This window comes from Epinephelus fuscoguttatus, linkage group LG20 (assembly GCF_011397635.1).
Source record: "Epinephelus fuscoguttatus linkage group LG20, E.fuscoguttatus.final_Chr_v1".
Taxonomy (NCBI): Eukaryota; Metazoa; Chordata; class Actinopteri; order Perciformes; family Serranidae; genus Epinephelus; species Epinephelus fuscoguttatus.
In genome coordinates this window covers 37,728,488-37,749,627 of record NC_064771.1, presented here as the reverse complement: position 1 = coordinate 37,749,627, position 21,140 = coordinate 37,728,488, and the positions used below count along the sequence as shown (strand labels likewise).

The window sequence follows — 21,140 nt, the reverse complement described above, 5'->3', positions numbered from 1 at the left end:
ATACAGAGCTCGGGACCTTAAAAATCGATTTCTCATAATGTGTTTCAATGGCTAGGTGAAAATTATTTTCTGGTCCCGTTTGAATTGTGCCATGAATTTCACATAAGTTGTTTGTAAATTTTTTTTATGTATTTTTTCATGTAAAGAAGGCTCAAGGGTCCATTCTTGGGCCTCTTCTGTTCAACATCTATCTGCTCCCTCTTGCTCAGATTATGGAATAACATCTCCTACCATACTTATGCAGATGACACACAACTTTACATAACAGTGTCACCAGATGACTACAGTCCCCTACATCTGCTAAATAAGTGCACTGATGAAATCAATACATGGATGTGCCAGAATTTTCTACAACTAAACACAGACAAAACTGAGATAGTTGTTTTTGGCCCCAAAGAACAAAGCTCAATAGTCAGTGCTCACCTTGACGCCATGACACTAAAACCTACAAATCAAGCCAGAAATCTTGGTGTAGTTCTGGACTCAGACCTACATTTCAATAGTCACATTAAGACAATTACTAAATCAGCCTACTACCACCTTAAAAACATAGCAAGAATAAAAGAATTTCTGTCTAAACAAGATACAGAAAAACTTGTTCATGCTTTCATTTTCAGCAGGCTGGACTATTGTAACGGTGTCTTCACAGGCCTGAGTAAAAAATGTAAATGGTCTCGGGCCTAAATACATCTCTGATATACTTGTACGTTATGAAGCATCCAGACCCCTCAGATCATCTGGAACAGGTTTACTCAGTGTTCCCAGGATCAAAACCAAACAAGGTGAAGGTGAATTTCTCTTTTAATGCTTTTTTAAATCACATTAATAATCAATGAGTGCATTTACTTATTTATTTACTATTTATTTGGACATGAATAACCCGTTTATGATTGGGTTTTTGGAGTTTGTGTGTTTGAGCACGTAAAGATCATATTGTGTTAATATAAAACTTAGATATGTTGGCTACTCTGAGAGAAACCAGGATGAACATGGGGAATATGAATAACCTGATGTCTCTGTGCTCATGTCAACACCATATTCTGAATTTGATCATAACCATGATGAGCCTCATTCGGGTTATTCATGTCCATAATGTCTCTTCCACACATTCCTCTTTGCTAGTGGTCGAGGCTCAGACTTCACTGGTCAAAGTTCACTCAAGTTAAAGTCCACGTGATGCTAGGATGCAAATTTGCAACTGGAAGCAAATGTATTCACCCCTCTGCTCGACTGAATAGAGATGAACTCATCTGTTCTCTAACTGCTGATTAAAAAAATAAAATTGCTGATTATTTATTTGTTATTATTTTTTTCTTATGCTACTTTATCTCGTTGAGTTTATCTGTTATTTTTCTTTTATCTTTGACTGTAAGGTGACCTTGAGTGTCCTGAAAGGCGCCTATAAATAAAATGTTTCATTATTATTATTACTATTATTATTGGTATTGAAGTTAAATCTCATTCCACTTTATTACATTGGAGAGAAGGCAGACATCTCTACGGCCAATACCTCCAACACTAACAAAAAAACAATCTAGACTGATATATATAGTCTGACAGGGAAGAGGAAAATATGTCCTTTTGATTTAGGGGTGAACTGTCCCTTTAATTAAACACCAGTTGGATATATCAAAATATATTCACACACAAAACAATAATAATTTTGATTTTATTTTAACAAAAGATAATAATCGTGGTTGTGGGTACATATTCCGATACAAAACAGATTTTCACCAACATAAAATGAACATTCATGCACAGTCATCCTCTCAAGTGCACAGACGGACAGACCTTCAGAGAAACCAAACCCGCCTCGGAGCAACCTGAGACAACAGTGTTATCTAACACACACTCACATAACCTCACACCCCACTGTTTTACTATTGCAACAGTGTTTGCAGAGCAACGGTCAGTCTGGGGCTATTTTCATCCATAAATAACTCCATTAATAGTAAGTCACCTTTGTGTATGTGCCGTGGAGTCAAATAAAGTAAGAAAACTGTACAAAGAAGACGTAATAAACAACATGTTCGAAGGGTTAAGTACATTCACTGATACATAAATCATTCATTGATACATGAATTAATACAGTATGCAAAGATAACATGTCAGGTTGGATTTCACTGGAGGAGAATCCATACAAACACAGTGCAGACTGTGTGTCCATGTGTCTGTAAATGTGGCAAAGCTTTCCCATTAAACGTTTATCACTTCTTCTCTCACTTTCAGTCTCCATGTCGCCTCCACTGACTGGATCAGGGCTTAATAACAGGACATGGAGCATCATAATATCTTCACTGTGTGTTTATCCTGTAAATAAACAGAGGAAAAAAAAACATTATGCATGACTGTACGCTGATATAAAAAATGTATAATGACATCAACATGAGTCTTCAGGCCTCCAGCTCTAAAATCCAGTCTTGTTGTATCACAACTTGACACTAGATGACGCCATTCAGCCAGTTAAAAAGGCTCTGAGGTAAATGTACACAGGTGTGCTCAGTTATTCTGGCTCATCAGATCTCTGCTCAGGTTGAAGTTGGGTTGCACCATGCTGACAGTTTGCACAAAGACCCTGAGCCACACTGTGACAGGCGCAACAAGAGAATGAGTAAAGTTGGGAAGATGTCGAACATGCCTGCACAGTCCTCAGCAGAAATCTAATCAGACAAATTAAAGGGAAAAATCTTTGTGCACTGCAGGAGCTCTCAGAGTTCATACATATTACTCCTATGGTCTACAACAGCCCAGGAATATTAGTCAGAACTTCCAGATCCAAAAACTAGACTGCTAAAAGTCAAATTTGTGGCGTCATAGTGTGAAGTCTGAAACTGCTCTACAGACAATGAATTGTAAGGATGTTCTAGATCAGTGGTTCCCAACTGGTGGGTTACGGTCCAAACCAAAAGTGGGTCGTGGGCCTACTCTGAATGGACCACATGACTCGCAAACGTGTCAAGTTTGTAAAGTGTCGTTTACTGACACTTAGAGTGAGTGACAAATGGAGACAGCAAACTAGCTCGACGACATGGTCAAATGCAAATATGATGCTGGAAATACTAAACTGCGTGAACCTTAAACCAATGACTACGGAGAAATCTGGACGTCATGACTGGACCAGTTGGGAACCACTGTTCTAGATGACACTGAGAGCACTCAGGGGAACGCTCTGAGTATATGGGAACATTTTCTGTTTCAGAACTGAGAACGAGACGACAGAATAATGATCATTTGGGTATAAAAAGGGAAACAAACATTCTGTGGGTCATATCGGCATTATTCCAAAAAGCCATGCCCGTGTGCATCTCGCCAAAAGTGGCTTTGACTCGAAACTGATCATGTAGCTGATTTCACAGGAAATACCATGATATACATATTGTGTATAGCTATTCAGCCTGAAAATACTGAGCTATGAATTTTTGTCCACATGGCCCAGCCCTACTTCTCTGGTTTCAGGCTTTGACAGAGAGTCGTTCATGTTCACAGATACTGATTGAATTTCCTGGATCATCGAAATAACATATTAGAATTCTTAATATAGGTACAATTGAGGTAGTGCCACCTTTCATGGCACTATCTCGACAGGAAACGTGGAGATGTCCTGATAGAAAACAACTGCTTTTTGTGGCACTAACCGTGTTGGCAACAGCAATGGGTCGCTAAAAAACACCCACGTTTGGTCTCGCCAAGATGTCCCACCACCCCTTCCTTCTCCAGATGACAAAGTCAGCTAATATACTGCACCAGTTGATACGTATGAAACGTACCAATGTAAAGTATCTTTAGTTTTCACAAACAAACAATGCTGACATTTTCTTCTGGCGACTGGGCTGGAAAAACAGATTCCTACCATCTCACAGTATGCGTCGTCGTATCGCCCAACCCAAGGTGCTAATGAACAAAATAGACTCACTCAGTATGTTAACATGCACAGTGAAGTGGAGCTGCAGTCCCAGCTGGATGAGGACATCTAACTGGCCTACTGTCCTTGTCCCAGTATACAAGCACGGGAGGGGAATCCATTTATTGAGCCAAGTATGTGCGACTCCTCTACGATAGGTGGAGATATGCCCCCTTTCAGCTTGTTAGTATTGGACCTTTTTCCTGTTGACCTATTACGTCACAGACCAAACAATGGACAAACAAGTTAGCTACGGTTAGCTAGCAGCTAACTGCTACCATGGTGGACAACTTTACAGCTCTGTACATTTGGTCCGTCCAAAAAGTCACGGCTCTGGATGTAGATTTCTCCATGTTGTTACCGGCTTCTTCTTCTCTTACACATTTAATGCTACTGGACTTCCGGAAACTGTGGAGCATGGTCAAGATTCAGGGTCAACATTACGTCTCTTAACTGACGTCTCTTATCCACAGTAAATGTCATCTAAACAATATGCTGATGCAGAAACAGAACCTTCTAAGAGTCAACAAAGGTTTATCTGCTGACAAAGTGGTGCTTCCCATTTGAAACAAAACATGGGTGACTTCATACTGACCTTCAGAGCTCAGTGTCATCAATGGCCTCTGGCTCATCTATGGTGTCCAGACGTCTCTTACAGGCATCCAGAAGTTTCTTCCTGGGGCCCAGAGGGATGTGAATGCTGGTGAGGTCCTGATCCGAACAAAGCAGCAGAGCCTCCAGGTCGATCTTCTCCCGCCTGAAAATCGTCATGAACTCACTGAGGCTTTGAGACGCCAGGAAGGTTTCCAGAGGACTGTTCTCTGGCTCCAAGTCCTCATCCAGTCCAATATCAGCCTCCTCCCACGGCAGCTCCTGAAGGTTTCTCTCCTGCAGGCTCAAGGCGCTGCCAATACTGTCCTCATCAAAGCTGGGCGAGCGTCGAGGCAGATGTCCTCGTAGACGAACATTAGGCGCCCGGCCCACAGGTTCACTCCCTGCCACACTCCCTTCATCCCGCGCCCCGATCCCAAACATGCCTCCACTCATATAGTTCCTCCTGAACACCATGGTGCCGAGCCCGGGTCGGGTGAACAGGGAGTCACGTCCGGAGTCGGCGCTGATCTCTGAATACGCAGCCTCGTGGAGGCCTGGGTCGCTCATGGCACGGGAGACAGTGTCAGCGTCATCATCATTGTCACGGGGGAACATGTCGCGGATGTTGAGGCGTGACCGCTCCCTAGGATTAGCATATGTGCCCTGTTTGAGGAACATGACATCGTTGCCGAGCTGCAGGCCGGACAGAGAGCGCACGCTTTTCCGTCCATCTTCGTAGATCTTAAACGTTCCATCGCCCTGCTTCTTCTTCTCCAGCTTCTTCTGGATCTTGGCCTTGCCCTTGGCTGTGGATTGCAGCGTGGCCTGATGGGAAAGTACAGACATTAACAATCAAAAGACTCCATTCAGACCACTGAATGAATAAACCCACATGAATTTAAACAATCACTTTTGTTACGACTCAAATAGTCAAAGTTTGTCCCCTTTTCAAGCAGCCCTCAGCAGACAGTAGACGGTTTCTTTCATTCGTCTTTCTTAAAAGCTGAAACATAATCCTAGAGGTTTAAAGTCATATTTGTAGTGAAACAGTGAAGTGCCGGAGCAGATGATCCCCACTAAGATAAGAGTGCTGGTTGAAAATCTGCAAGGTTTTAAGGAGAGGGATGCGAGGGGGAAGAGTTCCTCAGTGTTTTTTGGAAAGGGTGGTGTTCACCCACAGCTGAGGGCCCTCTGTCTGCCTTCCTCCAGTGTCCACACACCCCTGAATCTGGAGCTGTGGACTCTATTTTCTGCTCTCTGCACGTAGGGCCTGACTTGCTGTGTGCCACAGCAGCAGGCTGGCAGCAAATCATTGGGCCTGACATCTGGTCACCTGTGGTCGTCATGTGAAAGCGGGCGTGGTTTCATCTAAAGTGGGCTGGAGAAACAGTAGCCAGAAACACGACTCCGAAATTACTGCTAAAGAAATGCTGAGTTTCCACTGGATGTAAACAGGCAACTGTTTTTATAACATGTCTGCCATTAGATATATTAATATTGTGTTTACAGGTTGCTCTGCTGTCCCCAAGTGGCCAAAAAAGAGTAAATACTGGTTTAAAACTGAAAGGAGGTGCTTGTTGAATGCTAATAAAATAATTTTTTCATCATCATTTCTTCATCATTTAGCAGCATCTAAACGTCTCTCATGTGCCACTTGAGCAACTACGGTGGCTGACACACAAATGCAAATGGCCCTATCTTGAGCCAGTGTTTGATTTGTCCGCTCTGGGCTACTGTAGAAACATAATATGTAGATATAAACAGCTCATTCTAAGGTAACGAAAACACAATGATTCTTATATTCAGGTGATAATAAACTAATGAAAACATTATTGTATCTAATTTCTGCCGACAGATGACTCTAAGTCCAACATACTAGACCTCTGACACAAAGTCAAACAACAACCACCTGTGAGTATGGCATGTTGGAGGTGACGGTGTTGAACTTGCGGCTCAGCGTGCTGCCGCTGGTGTAGCTGGAGAAGCTGATAGCATCCAGGTTGTCTAAAGCCGCCGCCTCCTTCAGGAACTTCCTCTCCATATGTTCACGGTGCTTTTTCTGGAGCTTTGCGCAGTCTTTGATCCGGCGCTCCGCCGCACGAAACGCCCGGTCCTTGAGTTTGCCGACCAGCTTCGGGTTGAGGGTGATCTGCTTGGCAGCGATGGAGTCCAGGTAGCGGACACAGTCCATGTGTCCCTTGGTGGCGGCCATGTCCAGCGGTGTGTGGTAGTCATTGTCCAGACACCACACGTTGGCACCGAAAGCCACCAGGAAGGACAGGCAGTTGTGGTGGCCGTTGGCAGCTGCCAGGTGAAGCGGCGTGTTGCCCCAGATGTCACACCTGTCCGGGTCACCTCTGGAAGACATATGGAGACAAGACGCCATGTTGGCTCTCTGCATCACTGGATTCACACATGCAGTATGATTTCTGTTACTGACACCAGCGTTTAAACCAATTTACTTTATTCACACTTACATGGTCAGAAATATGTGAACACATGTATTCATGTGTGGACTTTTAATGTCTTATTTCTTTCCCTTAAGATTCAGCAGCAGCTAGACAGGAGTGGGGAAAAATCAATACAGCATAATATCGTGATATTTTGCCTGATGATATTGTGTCAACACACGGATGGCAAGTATCGATCTTTTAATACACATCACTAATTTTGCACATACACATTTTAATACATCTTTCAGTACCAGAATAATAAAATCAGTTGCTTCTTCGGTCCACTAGATGGTGATTTTCCTGGTGAGGCCAGCAGAGGTCTCAGTCTGCGGCATATGGCAGGAAGTCGGTGTTTAAATCAAACGTGTGGACTTATTTTGGAGTCACGTGATTTACAAGCAGTGTCATATGAGAATAAAATACTCTGAGAATACTGCGAACACGAGGGCTCACCTCACACATCACCATCCAGAGATAGTGTTAGCCGCTGACGGCCAAGCTAACGCTAACACTGGACACACTTAGCTCAACAAAACTACCATCCAACTGTGAGACAGTCCATCACCTACTTCCTGTAAAAAGAACTGCGTCCATACAGCGTTTTGTTATACGTTAAAAACACTCCGTCAAAACTACTGGGACTTTTTTTGTGACCCTTTATATCACTCGGTGTCCCCCCTGTCAATTTGGGTTTATTTGCAGGTCCGTGAATGCAGTCCAGGCAGAACTCGTCATGAGTTGTTTCCCCCGAAGCAGCAATTTGTGGAATTTGAGTCACAGGTGGATAATTGATCAGTTGATCTGATCTAGGGCTGCAACTAACAATTATTTTCATTGTCGACTAATCTGTCGATTATTTCTTTGATTAGTCGACGAATCATTTTATGGAAAAATGTGTTAAAATGTTGAAAAATGTCAGTCTGTCTCTCCCAAACCCCAAAATTACATCATCTAATGTCTTGTTTCGTGCTCACCTCAAAGGGTTTTAGTACACCGTCAAGGGAGAGTGTGTAAAGCTGACAATATCTGAACGTAAGAAGCTGCAATAAGGGTATTTTGGGTACTTTTATAATACTTTTCTATGAAAAATGACTCAAACCGATTAGTCAACTACTAAAATAGTCACAGATTGTGTTAATAGTTGATTTGTCATCGATTAGTCAGCTAATCATTGCAGCCCTAATCTGATCAGATCAGATCGAAGAATCGGAGGAGCAGCTGCTGCAGAGGCGAATGAAAACAAATTTTTGCAACCAATGCAATAAACGGTCAGTGCATCATGACTGCGTTTGCAGACTTCTTCTATCCCTTAATCTTAGCTGACGGCGAGCACCAGCTGTTGGAGGGTAACAATTTAACTACCGCTTAGTCGTCAGTATCAGATACCCATTATAGAAATATTAAATATACCCTCATGCAACAGTTTGTAAGACATCTTACAACTGGTTAGGTTTAGCAAAAGAAACATGGTTGGGTGTTGTGATGGCGTGGCGTTACGTACATATGTTACTTAAAATAACTCTTGGCTGACTTCTGGTTTCACACAGGACACAAACAGTCTCCTGAGTCAAAGTCCTGTGTTTCTTTGACCCATCCACCACCATCGCCGCCCTGCTGTGGACTTCACCGCTCTCTATACGGCGTCACCTGACTCCCTCTTTTGCTCCCATCATATGAAGCAGCACAACCTGCGGTGCACAGGTCACATGATCACAGCGTCCTGGATCAGGATTACATGAGTTATATAGAAGAACTCTAACTTTATTTGTGTGTTGAGGGGAAACGTAACTTTTTTACTCTGTTGTTATTTCATACACATTACACACACACACACACACACACACACACAAGCCAAAAATCCAAAATCCAAAAAATCTTCATACACACAAAAACAGGACAGGGACTTGAACTTGTGATGCTTTGGTTCCCAATCCGTCCCTTCTGCCGCCTCTAGACAAACAAGTGAAGAAGCACAACCTGCGATAAAACTGGTATCAGCAGAAAACTACCCAGAATGCTGTGCAAACAATAACAACAACAAACACTAGACTTTGGCTTTTGATAACAGATTGATTAGTCCACCGTCACACCTGCAGCCTGCTGACTCATCCACACTTTGTCAACAAGCATGAGCTGTGTTTGTGTTGGACCTCATCCCCTCCTCCGTCCCTCCTCGTCCTGTCTTCTCTCCACCCACACGGCCGGGCCGCGGCTGAGCGCTGATCAATAATTGAAACCCTGCAGGTTAAACATGACAGAGGTGACTCTGCATAATTCATCCCACACACCAGCAGCCTTTTTCTGCAGACACCCAGCGACACTGTTACCACACACCGCAGGGTCACCACCGTTATCAGCTCCGACCCTGATTTCAGCTCCTGTCTGCAAACCTGGCGGCGACGTGTACGAACATCTCATCTGATATCAGGACAAACAGTGCACGGTTTATTTTTGTGTCCAGAGCGTCATGTTTTACTCTCATATCCTGTCAGCTGAAGGAGCAATCAACCAGATCGTGTTCCAGAGTTACAGGCACAAAATGTGTCACTGTAGTGACACGAAGGACGAATCACTCCAAACTATCTCAGAGAGAAACTTGACCATCGGCGGCTCTGCCAGCAGCTCGGACTCACAGATGACACACACCTAAACAGCCACCTGTTTACTAGCAACACATATGACTGGGTGTCAACACTTCTGAAAACAGAAAACTCAAGTTCTCACTTCCAGCCTCAGGAGGCCTCTGGACCTCCCGTCCTGTTTATATTACCTCCAAGTTCCTGTCCAGCACAGATAACACGTTCGCCCAGAGACCAACCACCACTGTTGGAATAAAATCCCGTGGTGTAGATGTGTCAGTCAGTCTCTCCACACCACTTTGGTCCGGACTGAAATATCACAACAACTGCTGAATTATTTGGCATCAACTGGTGGAAAATTTACAGTACAGGCCAAAAGTTTGGTGACACACACTTCCTCATTCAATGCTATCATGCAAAATTTTATTCTGTCATGACATTTACATTTAGAGGCCACTGAAGGATCAAAATGAATGAACACATGTGGAGTTATGTCTTAGATAAAAAAGGTGAAATAACTGAAAAACACTGTTTTAGCTCCAGTGGTTTGTTTCTTCAAAATAGCCACCCTTTGCTCTGATTACTGCTTTGCACACTCTTGGCATTCTCTCCATGAGCTTCAAGAGGTAGTCACCTGAAATGGTTTTCCAACAGTCTTGAAGGTGTTCCTCAGAGGTGTTTAGCACTTTGGCCCCATTTGCCTTCACTCTGAGTCCAGCACCCCAACCATCTCCATGTTCAGGTCCGGTGACTGTGGACCAGGTGACATGTGCAGCACTCCACATTCTTCTTGGTCACTGCCTTCATAGCCTGTGTGTTGCCCTGTTGTTGCTCCTGTTTGGCACCACTGGTGGAGACGACCCCGACCTGACACCTGCTGAGCACCGTACAGTGACTTCTGCTCTGCTTTTGTCCAGATGTGCCATCTTGCTCAAATGGGGAATCCATCCGTTCACCTTTTCTGCGTCTCACAAAGACAGTTGGAACCAAAGATCTCAAATTTGGACTCATCAGACCAAAGCACAGATTTCCACTGGTCTAATGTCCATTCCTTGTGTTTCTTGGCCCAAACAAATCTCTTCTGCTTGTTGCCTCTCCTTAGCAGTGGTTTCCTAGCAGCTATTTGACCATGAAGGCCTGATTCGCGCAGTCTCCTCTTAACAGTTGTTCTAGAGATGGGTCTGCTGCTAGAACTCAGTGTGGCATTCATCTGGTCTCTGATCTGAGCTGCTGTTAACTTGCCATTTCTGAGGCTGGTGACTCGGATGAACTTATCCTCAGAAGCAGAGGTGACTCTTGGTCTTCCTTTCCTGGGTCGGTCCTCATGTGTGCCAGTTTCGTTGTAGCGCTTGATGGTTTTTGCGACTCCACTTGGGGACACTTAAGAGTTTTTCAGACAATTTTGAAAACGTGACAGACAGAATGACTGACAGACAGAATGACAGCCACAGCAGCCATTTCATTTTCTGTTGTTATAGCGCCACCCAGTTGCCAATTAGAGTTAAATTTCTCCAGTCACCTTGAGGCGTCCTGTTCTACATATCTACCAAGTTTAGTAAAAATCCATATGGCGGTTAGGCCTAGATGAAATGAGCTCTCTAGCGCCCCCATTTTGTTTGATGGGCTCAATAATGGAGAGTCCTCAGATTATGTGTGGTCATATGCCTACAAAGTTGCGTGGTGATGGGTGAAACCCTTGAGATGTTCTACACCTTTATGTGATGAGCCCTCCGCAATATTCATTGCCTTATAGAAGCTCAGTTTTAGTAAGTTTTCCAACTTTTGCCAAGAGGGAACTTTAGATATTGCTCCCTAGATTATGTTCACCCAGTTTCATGCAGATCGCTCAAACTTCCTAGGAAGAGATCCATTTGAAGTGTTTTTCAAAAAATTCAAAATGGTGGAAAATCTATATAAGCGGAAGTTATGGGTTCTTGAGGCAAATGTGTTCCTCATGAGGAGAGGCATCTCTGTGCAAAGTTTCATGTCTCTACCACATACGGGGCATGAGATATGCCCATTCAAAGTTTGACATTTCAATGGGTTGCTATAGCGCCCCCCTTTGGCCAATTGATGTAATATTGCTTCATTGGCATCCTCCCATGACCCTCTACCACTGTGCCAAATTTCACATGGATTGACCAAGTCAGTGAGGAGAAACACCTGGAACACACACACACAGAGTTTTTCTCTCGTGAGTGAATTTATTACATTTCTGTTCTTGAGTACAGCGATCAGGAGTTAGCACCATCTGATGACAGCTGGTGGGCTGGTTGATATTAAAGATCTGAAACAAAAATTTCAACGAATTCAATACTTTAATTTTGTAGTTATTTAAGGTTTTTTTCCATTACTACAGTTAATACTAAATGACCTGTTTTAGCTCATATTGTGCCGTAGTGGCAGAAATTAAATTAAATAAACATGTTGCCTTCGGGGAGCCTGGGATTATTGGCTTTTGGGACATTTGCCTGTTTTGTCAAACTGATAATCAGCCTCACAAGTTAACTACCTACAGTTGGTATGTTCACTCAGTCGTTAATCATATATTTACTAATTTATTCATGAATTTCTGAACTCCTACATTGTATTTTTTTACAGGACTACTACGTCTGCTGCTTGAGAAGTTTGTTTTATTTTGTTACATACATTTCAAATTTTTTTTAAATCAGACACTGAGAAAAAATAAAACACTTGCTGTTAAATTAATCTCAGAGCTGCTCGTTACCTTTTGCTGTGAACTCTGATCTGCAGCTCGGCTTCAGTCGTCAACCTTTGCTTCATATCGGCTCTGAGCTGCACCCTCCAGGGTCTGATGTAGGAGGAATATACTCTATCCATCACTGTGACCTTTCCTGTGTGTGCCGTCGCTCCGCAGCATCAAACTCAAACTGCCTCCACTTCACTGCTCGCCTTATAAACCTGCCACCATGACACACTGCTCTGCACCCTGCTGTTAGAGAGCAGGCGCTAAATATCAGGCTGCTCTGTCTCCTAAACTGCAGACAAAAGACTTCTCGATACATCAGCTACGACTTATCTCAGCAGAATATAGACTTACTCCTGAAGCCTTTCATAATTATCTCAGTTTTCTCTTTCATATACGCAGCGTGCACGAGACTCTCAGAGCTCAGATCGTATCGTTGACTTTACAAAGGCTTCTATACTGTGTATCTGTAGCTGCAGCAGCTCTGCTCTATGTAACGGATTAGCCTGAGCCTCATGTGTGAGATTAAATATAACGTTATCATGCTTCACTCATTTTACTCCCTATGGTGTGTGTTTATGTGTGTGTGTGTGTGTGTGTGTGCATGTGTTTATCCTGCTGTGTGACCTTTCTCTGTAATCAGGCTGTTAAATGTAGCTGCAGCACTGATTACATCAGAGGTGGAGGCAGCAGCAGTGTTTTTATATCCATGCTAATATGAGCAGACACACATCAGTGAGGTGAAGTTATTATACAGCCGACAATATACACGTAGAGGCCACTTTATTAGGTACACCTTGCTGGTACCAGGTTGGACCTCCTGTTTAATTCTTGGTTCTCAACAAGGAGCTGGAAACATTCCTCAGAGATGTTGGTCCATATTGACATGATGACATCACACAGTTGATCCATGATGAGAATCTCCCGTTCCAGCACATCCCAAAGGTGCTCTATTGGACTGAGATCTGGTGACTGTGGAGGCCATTGGAGTACAGTGAACTCATTGTCATGTTTGAGATGATGTGAGCTTTGTGACATGGTGCGTTATCCTGCTGGAAGTAGCCATCAGAAGATGGGTACACTGTGGTCATAAAGGGATGGACACGCTCAGCAACAATACTCAGGTAGGCGGTGGTGTTTTGATGCCAGAGGTCCTCTGACCTCTGGATATTTTCTCTTTTTGGGACCATCCTCTGTAAACCCTAGAGATGGTTGTGCTGAAAATCCCAGGAAATACTCAGACCAGCCCCTCTGGCACCAACAACCATGCCACGTTCAAAGTCACTTCAATCACCTTTCTTCATCATTCTGATGCTCTGCGTGAACTTGAGCAGCTCGTCTTCATCATGTCTACATGGCTGATTAGCTATATTAGTTGACAAGCAGTTGAACAGGTGTACCTAATAAAGTGACCGGTGAGTGTATACAGTGTTTACACCCCTGGTCACAGCCACTGTAGGTAATGTTTGTCTTTGTGAAGCTGAAGGATTTAATAAGTTCCCATCAGTAATAAGGGACTGTTCATTATTTATGAGAAGGTAGTGCAAAAACAAGGAGAGGAATGTCAAATAATTTTTAAACACTGGGGGATGTGTGTTTTATTTTGGGTTAGGGGAGGGGCACACAACTTTAATCTATTTTTTTATTATCATTATTGTTATTTCACTGGTGATTTTTAAAAGGAAACATGGCGACCAAATCTGAGTTTAAAATAGTTATATTTAATCAAAATCACTTTGTTGTACATCTCATTTAAAATTTGGCCAAAAATAAACTGTTTGCTTGAACTAACCAACGTGAACGACAGGAGTGAAAAACCGAGGCGTATTTTTATGTTTCAAACATTAAAGGGAAAGTTTTAAAAATCAAACAGATAATCTATGGTGGAGGGAGGGTCGTGCATTTCCCATCACTTCAGGAGGCTCAAGAAAAATATCTGCAGCTTTGGGGAGGGTCAAAATACAAAAAACAAACAAAAAAAAACCCAACAAAAAAACAAAGTCCCACCTCGGCCACCAGCCTCCTCTGATTAGTAAAGAACAGTCCCTAACACATGTCATAATAACAAATACTGATCTGGAGCATCTATACTTAACATTTTTCTATTTACATAATAATCAGCTGTGACTTTATTATATTTTTCTTCATGTATTAGTTTCATAAGTTTCATATTTTAAGTTTTCTTCTTGAAATAAACGAGATGTTTTTGACTGAAATAAGAAAAATTCACTTATTTCCAGTAAAAATTTGACTTTAAACTAAAAAAAAAAAAAAAGTCGAATTACTAGAACAAATGTAAGCCAGTGACACCAGAACAAATGTAAGCCAGCGACACCAGAACAAATGTAACCCAGTGACACCAGAACAAATGTAAGCCAGTGACACCAGAACAAATGTAAGCCAGTGACACCAGAACAAATGTAACCCAGTGACACCAGAACAAATGTAACCCAGTGACACCAGAACAAATGTAACCCAGTGACACCAGAACAAATGTAACCCAGTGACACCAGAACAAATGTAACCCAGTGACACCAGAACAAATGTAAGCCAGCGACACCAGAACAAATGTAACCCAGTGACACCAGAACAAATGTAACCCAGCGACACCAGAACAAATGTAACCCAGCGACACCAGAACAAATGTAACCCAGTGACACCAGAACAAATGTAACCCAGCGACACCAGAACAAATGTAAGCCAGCGACACCAGAACAAATGTAAGCCAGCGACACCAGAACAAATGTAACCCAGTGACACCAGAACAAATGTAACCCAGTGACACCAGAACAAATGTAACCCAGCGACACCAGAACAAATGTAAGCCAGCGACACCAGAACAAATGTAACCCAGTGACACCAGAACAAATGTAACCCAGTGACACCAGAACAAATGTAAGCCAGCGACACCAGAGAGAATAAATCTCCTCCAGTGGTTAAATTTAAGAAGAGAAGTTAAATTATTTCAGTTATTAAATGACCACCGGCTGTTACCGGATGGCTCGACCCTGTGCCGGGACACGACCCGTGGACTCACCCTCTGCCCACGATGAGCCGGAGCGTCTCCAGGTTTCCGTGATAAGCGGCCCATAAGGTCGGTGTCATCCCGTCCTCGTCCGGTGCGTTCAGGTCCTTCCGTGTGGCCTCCCGCAGCACGTCCAGGTAGCCGTCCCGGGCCGCCCGGTGGTACCGGTCGTTCATGGCGGCGCCCTCGGCTTCGGCAGCCCGGTTCACTCTCGGCTCGGTTCCATGAAGGTCCCGGAGGTTCTCCTCCGTTAGTCAGGCGACTTTCAGTCCGGGACCGAGGCGCGTCCGGGCGGGCTGACGGCCTGCAGAGGCACCGAGCGGGGCGGACAGGACGGTTGCTAGGAGACGAGCACGAGGCGTGCTGGTTGTCAGGAGGGGGCGGGGCTATGATGATGAGCTGGTGCTGTACAGAGACACGAAATATAACATGAAATAAAATAAAATAAAATAAAATAAAATAAAATAAAATAAAATAAATAAAAAATAAATTAGAATAGAATAGAATACAAGAAAATAGAACAGAATAAAATAACGAAATAGATTGCAATAGAATAAAATAAGATAGAACTGAATAATAATAAAATAAAATAGCATAAAACAAAAAAAATTAGAGTAGAATAAAATAAAATAGAGCAGAATAAAATAATAAAATAAAATAAAATTAAATAGATTAAAAAAGAATAAAATAAAAAAGAATAAAATAAAATAAATTAGAATAGAATAAAATAAAATAGAACTCATTCATTCATTCATCTTCTAACCGCTTCATCCTCTTGAGGGTCGCGGGGGGGCTGAATAAAGAATAGCATAAAACAGTAAAATAAAATAGATTAAAAATAGAATAAAACAAAAAAATTAGAATAGAATAAAATAAAATAGAGTAGGATAAAAAAATAAAATTAAATTAAATAAATTAAAATAGCATAGAATAGAATAAAATAAAATAGAATAATATAAATTAAATTATAATTAAATTATAAAATAAAATAAATTACAATCCAATAAAATAAAATAGAACTGAATAATAAAATAATAAAACAAAATAAAAAAATAGAATAAAATAACATAGAAAAGAATTAAATAAAATAAATTAGAATATAATAAAATAAAATAGAATTGAATAAAATAATAAAATAAAATAGAATAGAATAAAAAAGAATAAGATAAAACAGAAAAGAATAAAATAAAATAAAAAAGAATAGAATAGAATAAAATAGAATAAAATGTCATACAGAACAACATGATATAGAACAGAAAACAGTAAAAAGAGTGGATTTTTCTTTTTAAACTAAACTAAAACTTGATTTTATTTGATCATTGTTTCATCGTAGCCTGGAAATCCAGTGAGCAAATTCAAATTGCGCTCTCGCAAGAACTCTGGATTTCCAGGGTAGTTTCATCGTGGTTTCTTCCTGAATTTAAAACTAAAGATAAAAGCCTCAGAGCCTGTCAGGTCTGAACAGGTTAGGTTATTAACTGCTGACATGTTCCAAACTGACTCGTGCGTTAAACATGTTTGATAAATTTAATGAAATAAACTGAAAGTAACTGATATGATCAGTCATTTTAAATCCACCTGACTTCACTCATCACGCTCACACATGAGAGAGTTTATGTCAGCTACAACATTTATACAAAAACTAAACCAATAAACTGATTTACATAGTGGTTCTCTGCTGGCTGCTGCTTTGCATGTTGGGTAGCTTTGGCTCCGAGCCTGGACACTCTGCATGAATCTGACTTTAAAGGTCAAGGGTCAGTTCACTCAAATTACAAAATAAGAAGGACATTTTCTTGCTTTAGTAGCTCATATCTCACAGACATAAAAACAAAAATAACAAATAGCAACACGTCTTTACAGAAAACCTCACAGATTTACATACTTTACACCAAAGACATGAAAACTAATGTGTGAGATTAGTCTGTGTGTATTTCTTGGGCGGGAGCAGTGACCTCCTGGAGTCCTCCTGTAGCATCACATCTATGGAAGTTTGTATTTGACGTTATTGAACGCTAGTTAACTGCATGTGGTGAGTAACTGCACCTCACACAGATATTTTTTACAGATCCTGCTGCTGTGGGAATTCCACAAAATTTTGCAAACACACAGGAGGAAAGTCACAAATGTCACATGACCCGTAAACTTACAAGACGCGTTACACAAATGTGCAGAACCAGACTCACATGTAAAAATGGATCCACAAAACCTGTCCCATTTTTCTGTGAAATTAAAGTACGTGTTTACAGAGTAAGTTTCGCTCATTTTCAAATCAAATGTAAAAGGACATGTTTGTGGATCATGGTGCACATTTGTAGATTGTCTTGTGTGGGTTACAGATAATAAAGTCCAATAAAAACAATTACTTTACAGATGTGAGAGTGGTATCGATCTGCTTATCTAACCCTCTGCAAGAAAGCAAATACACATATTTCCCAAAAGTTGTATCGGTACCTCTTTAAATCAATCTACCTCCCGAAAACTGTTGTGTTGGGTAACACACCAAGATTAGTTTCTCTCCGTCTCCTGCGTCTTTGAGTGAGAAGAGAAATCATTTTTATAGCACCACAGTCATTAAAGTCAGTTTCAAGAGTCTGCTTTAAGATTTCATGCAAACATTTGTCTAAAATGCAAATCACATGGTTTGCATTAGGGAGTGTTGAGTGTGGGAAATGGGCTGAAACAAGCAAAACCACTGTGACCCTTGAACTCTCCACACAGGTGAGTTTCAGCTCCTTAACTTTAAATCATACTTTACATTTATTTTCCAAACTGTGTTTTTCAGGATGATTTCAGAACATTCCAGGTTCTGTGGATTTGTACAATTTAACAGGCAGTGACGTATGCACACTGTTTTTGTGTTAATTAAGTTTTCTGTGCAGTTCCAATGCCAGTTACTTCTAAATGTCTGCACATCTTTGACCATGATGAAGCAGACGTGGTGCTCACTGTGACAGAGTTTGTCATGAGTTCACTGATTTGTTGTTCATGCAGTAGGGAAATGAACTCAAACCAGCGTCTGTCTGAAACAATAGAAAAAAAAGTCTTTACATCTCTTAAACAAAGCAACATAATGTACAAGAGGTAAATCTGAGATGCACTTTTTTTCAATGAGCTAAAACATGCAAAACCAGCTGCACTCTTGTTTAAACATGAGACTGAAACGAACCTATCAGCTGCAGCAGGTTATCAGCTGTGACGGGACGATTAGCTGCTACTTGAGGCGCTGCGGCGATAAGACTGTGGTTACATTAATAAGCTTGTTCCTGGTGTAGACTGAACACAAATAGTGAAACTACGTGGCAGAGACGTGGCTGATAAACCCTTTCAAAGTAAAATAACCTCACTGACTTTAAAGGAATACTCCACTCCCTAAATGTCCATTTTGATAATAGTTACACACCCTGAGTTACGCTGAATTCACGAAGGAAACTTTGGTTTTCTCGCATGCCTCCACGGTGAATAAAGAATCCAAAATTGGAGAAAATTATTGATGAATTGAAGTCACTGGGGTCCACGATTAACAGTAGCAGAATTATATCAGAACAACTGTTTACAAACACATACACAACTCATGCAGCATAATCCAAGTCTCATTTATCCAGACAGACAGACCTTTATGACAGTGAACTGAAAATACAGTAAAACTTATCCATGCTCTCTTCAAAACATCTACTGTTACCTCAATCAGGTAATTTGTTTTGTTATTGTGTGACTTTGGAGTTAACTTAACACCTCGCTTTTTAATTTAATGGTAAAAGTTTCAATTGAAATTCACTCCCAGGACAGATGCCTCTGCAGCATACATCAAACATACATCAGAACAGTGTGTCGGGTGCTCATGGCGAGCAGGAAACAACAGCATACACAGGAAGGCAACCCAGGCACTTTGAAAATATAGAAAGCGAGGCAGGAAATATTAAAAAGTCTTTACCGTAGTGGCTAAATCATTAAAAGAACCAACATGTTGTTCAGCTAGTTTGCTGTCTCTGTCAAGTAGCTGTCTGCTAGTCACTCACTCTACAGGTTCATTCTCACTGCCGCGATGCGGAAATGCGGGATGGATTTGCGTAATATTCGCGCGGCGCTTTTCCGTGTTTAAACCATACACACAGGCGCGGTACGGACACGATTCGGAATTCCCTGTTGTCGTGATCCAAGTCCGCGCAGTGTGAGCGGGTGTAGGTGAACATGGACGAGAGTAGCAGCAGCAGCGAGCTAGCAAGCTAACGTTTAACAAGCGTCAACATCAACTTTCTTTAGCACTTACCACTCTCACCGCAGCCACCAAGCTGGACAATGGACTGCCAGACGTTGTCCTTTAATTCATTGTTCGTAAAATCATCCCGTCTGTTATCAAAAAGGACGGGGTGCTGTGAAACGAGGTTTATCCATCTTTCTCACATACCTGGCTGGATTTCGGACTCTCCCAGGTCTGCATGACTATAAACAAACAATCTCATTGGCCCAGCTGTGTAGTTCCTCCGGCGAATTACGCAGGGGGTCAAAGTCTGGCCGGATATTTTTTTACCATATTCGCCCTCAGTGAGAATGGACTTTACAGCAGGAAACAGCACTTCAAAATAAAAGCTCTGTTTACTTAAAACTAAAGTGTGTTTTTTGATAAACTTGACATGTTTGCAAGTCATTTGCGATCCATTCAGAATGGACCCGCGACCCACTTTTGGACCACGACCCACCAGTTGGGAACCACTGCTTTACAGCATCACGTTGACGGATCTGAAAAGCTTCTCTTTGACTGAGTTTCTGTTTTCTGTCACAGATATTTATCGGCTTCAACTGCAAGTTATGGAAAAATAACACCTATGTGGACGTGCTAAATTTAGCCCTTCTGCCGTTGCCGTGCAATGACAGGCTGCCACAAAATGCCATCTCCACTAAGCAGTGCTTGGACAGCATTCAAAATTCTGTCGACACCGAGTTTAAAGAACAACTGAGATATAAGAGAAAAAGATGTAAAAAAGAAGTAACCAACTCAATGTACCATTTTCACTGGACTCCATGCTGTTTCTACTGTTTACTAACCGGTTTTCTGTCCATGATGTTGAATGTGAGACACTATGGCTCTGGCAATGGTAAAGAAATTTATCGACCTTTTTTATTGAGTTTGTACTCATTCAAGAAACCAACACACAAGCACTAAATTTGGTTGAAAAAGGGTCCCGCTGATGGAGAAAGCAGTACACCAGCAACTCCTGTGTTCAGTGAGGTAAAATTAATGTTTTTGTCAATGGAGTCTGGATTGAGGAGAAGATAGATAGTTGCACTTTATTTTCAGTTCCCCATCAGAAAGATCTGTCTGTTTGGAAAGTACTGAGCAAATAACTGGATAAATGAGACTTGGATTATACTGCACGAGCTGTGTGAGTTTGTAAACATATGTTTTTTAATATAGTTTTGCTGTTGTTAAGCGTGGACCCCAATGACTTCAATTCATCAAGAATTTTCTCTGTGTTTGGATTCTTTGTACACCGTGGAGGCGTGTGAGTAAAACAAACTTTTCCTGCAGCATTAAACATGACACAGGGTGAGTGATTGATATACAAATGATCATTTTATGGGTGAGGTTTTCCTTTAAGATAAACCAGGCTGTAAATTCTGCTCAGGTCATTTGGGGCTGTGACGCAAACTTTGTTGCCACATCAGGTAAAACAAAGGTCAACATGAAAAGTAAACATGATACCTGTTGGTTTTCCGGTGAAAGGTGTGTTGGTATTAATGCACTGGATCGTGACCACACCTACACCTGTGTGGGAGGGCAAACGAGAGGATTGCTGTCTTTCAGCTGCGTGTCCTCACATGTTGAACGGCAGGATGAAGTCATGAGAGAGAACTCTGCAAACTGAATGGAAGAAGAAAG

At 41.7% G+C, this 21,140-nt stretch overlaps 1 protein-coding gene across 7 annotated transcripts; it reads right to left on the bottom strand.

Annotated features, from left to right (window-relative positions):
- Positions 1 to 1,652: 1,652 nt before the first annotated feature.
- Positions 1,653 to 21,081, bottom strand: LOC125880660 (Usher syndrome type-1G protein homolog). 7 transcript variants are annotated; one of them, XM_049563342.1, is made up of 6 exons: positions 9,039 to 9,070; positions 8,832 to 8,898; positions 8,450 to 8,636; positions 6,405 to 6,852; positions 4,497 to 5,320; positions 1,653 to 2,310 (listed from the first exon to the last, which is right to left on the bottom strand). In XM_049563342.1, exons 4-5 carry the CDS (start codon positions 6,705 to 6,707, stop codon positions 4,499 to 4,501), a joined length of 1,125 nt encoding a protein of 374 aa, XP_049419299.1. In that variant the 5' UTR covers positions 6,708 to 6,852; positions 8,450 to 8,636; positions 8,832 to 8,898; positions 9,039 to 9,070; the 3' UTR covers positions 1,653 to 2,310; positions 4,497 to 4,498. The 7 variants fall into 7 exon arrangements, with proteins under 7 accessions (XP_049419299.1, XP_049419294.1, XP_049419301.1 ...); XM_049563337.1 differs by lacking the exons at positions 8,450 to 8,636; positions 8,832 to 8,898; positions 9,039 to 9,070 and adding exons at positions 15,272 to 15,664; positions 20,964 to 21,081; XM_049563344.1 differs by lacking the exons at positions 8,450 to 8,636; positions 8,832 to 8,898; positions 9,039 to 9,070 and adding an exon at positions 9,719 to 9,788.
- Positions 21,082 to 21,140: the final 59 nt, after the last annotated feature.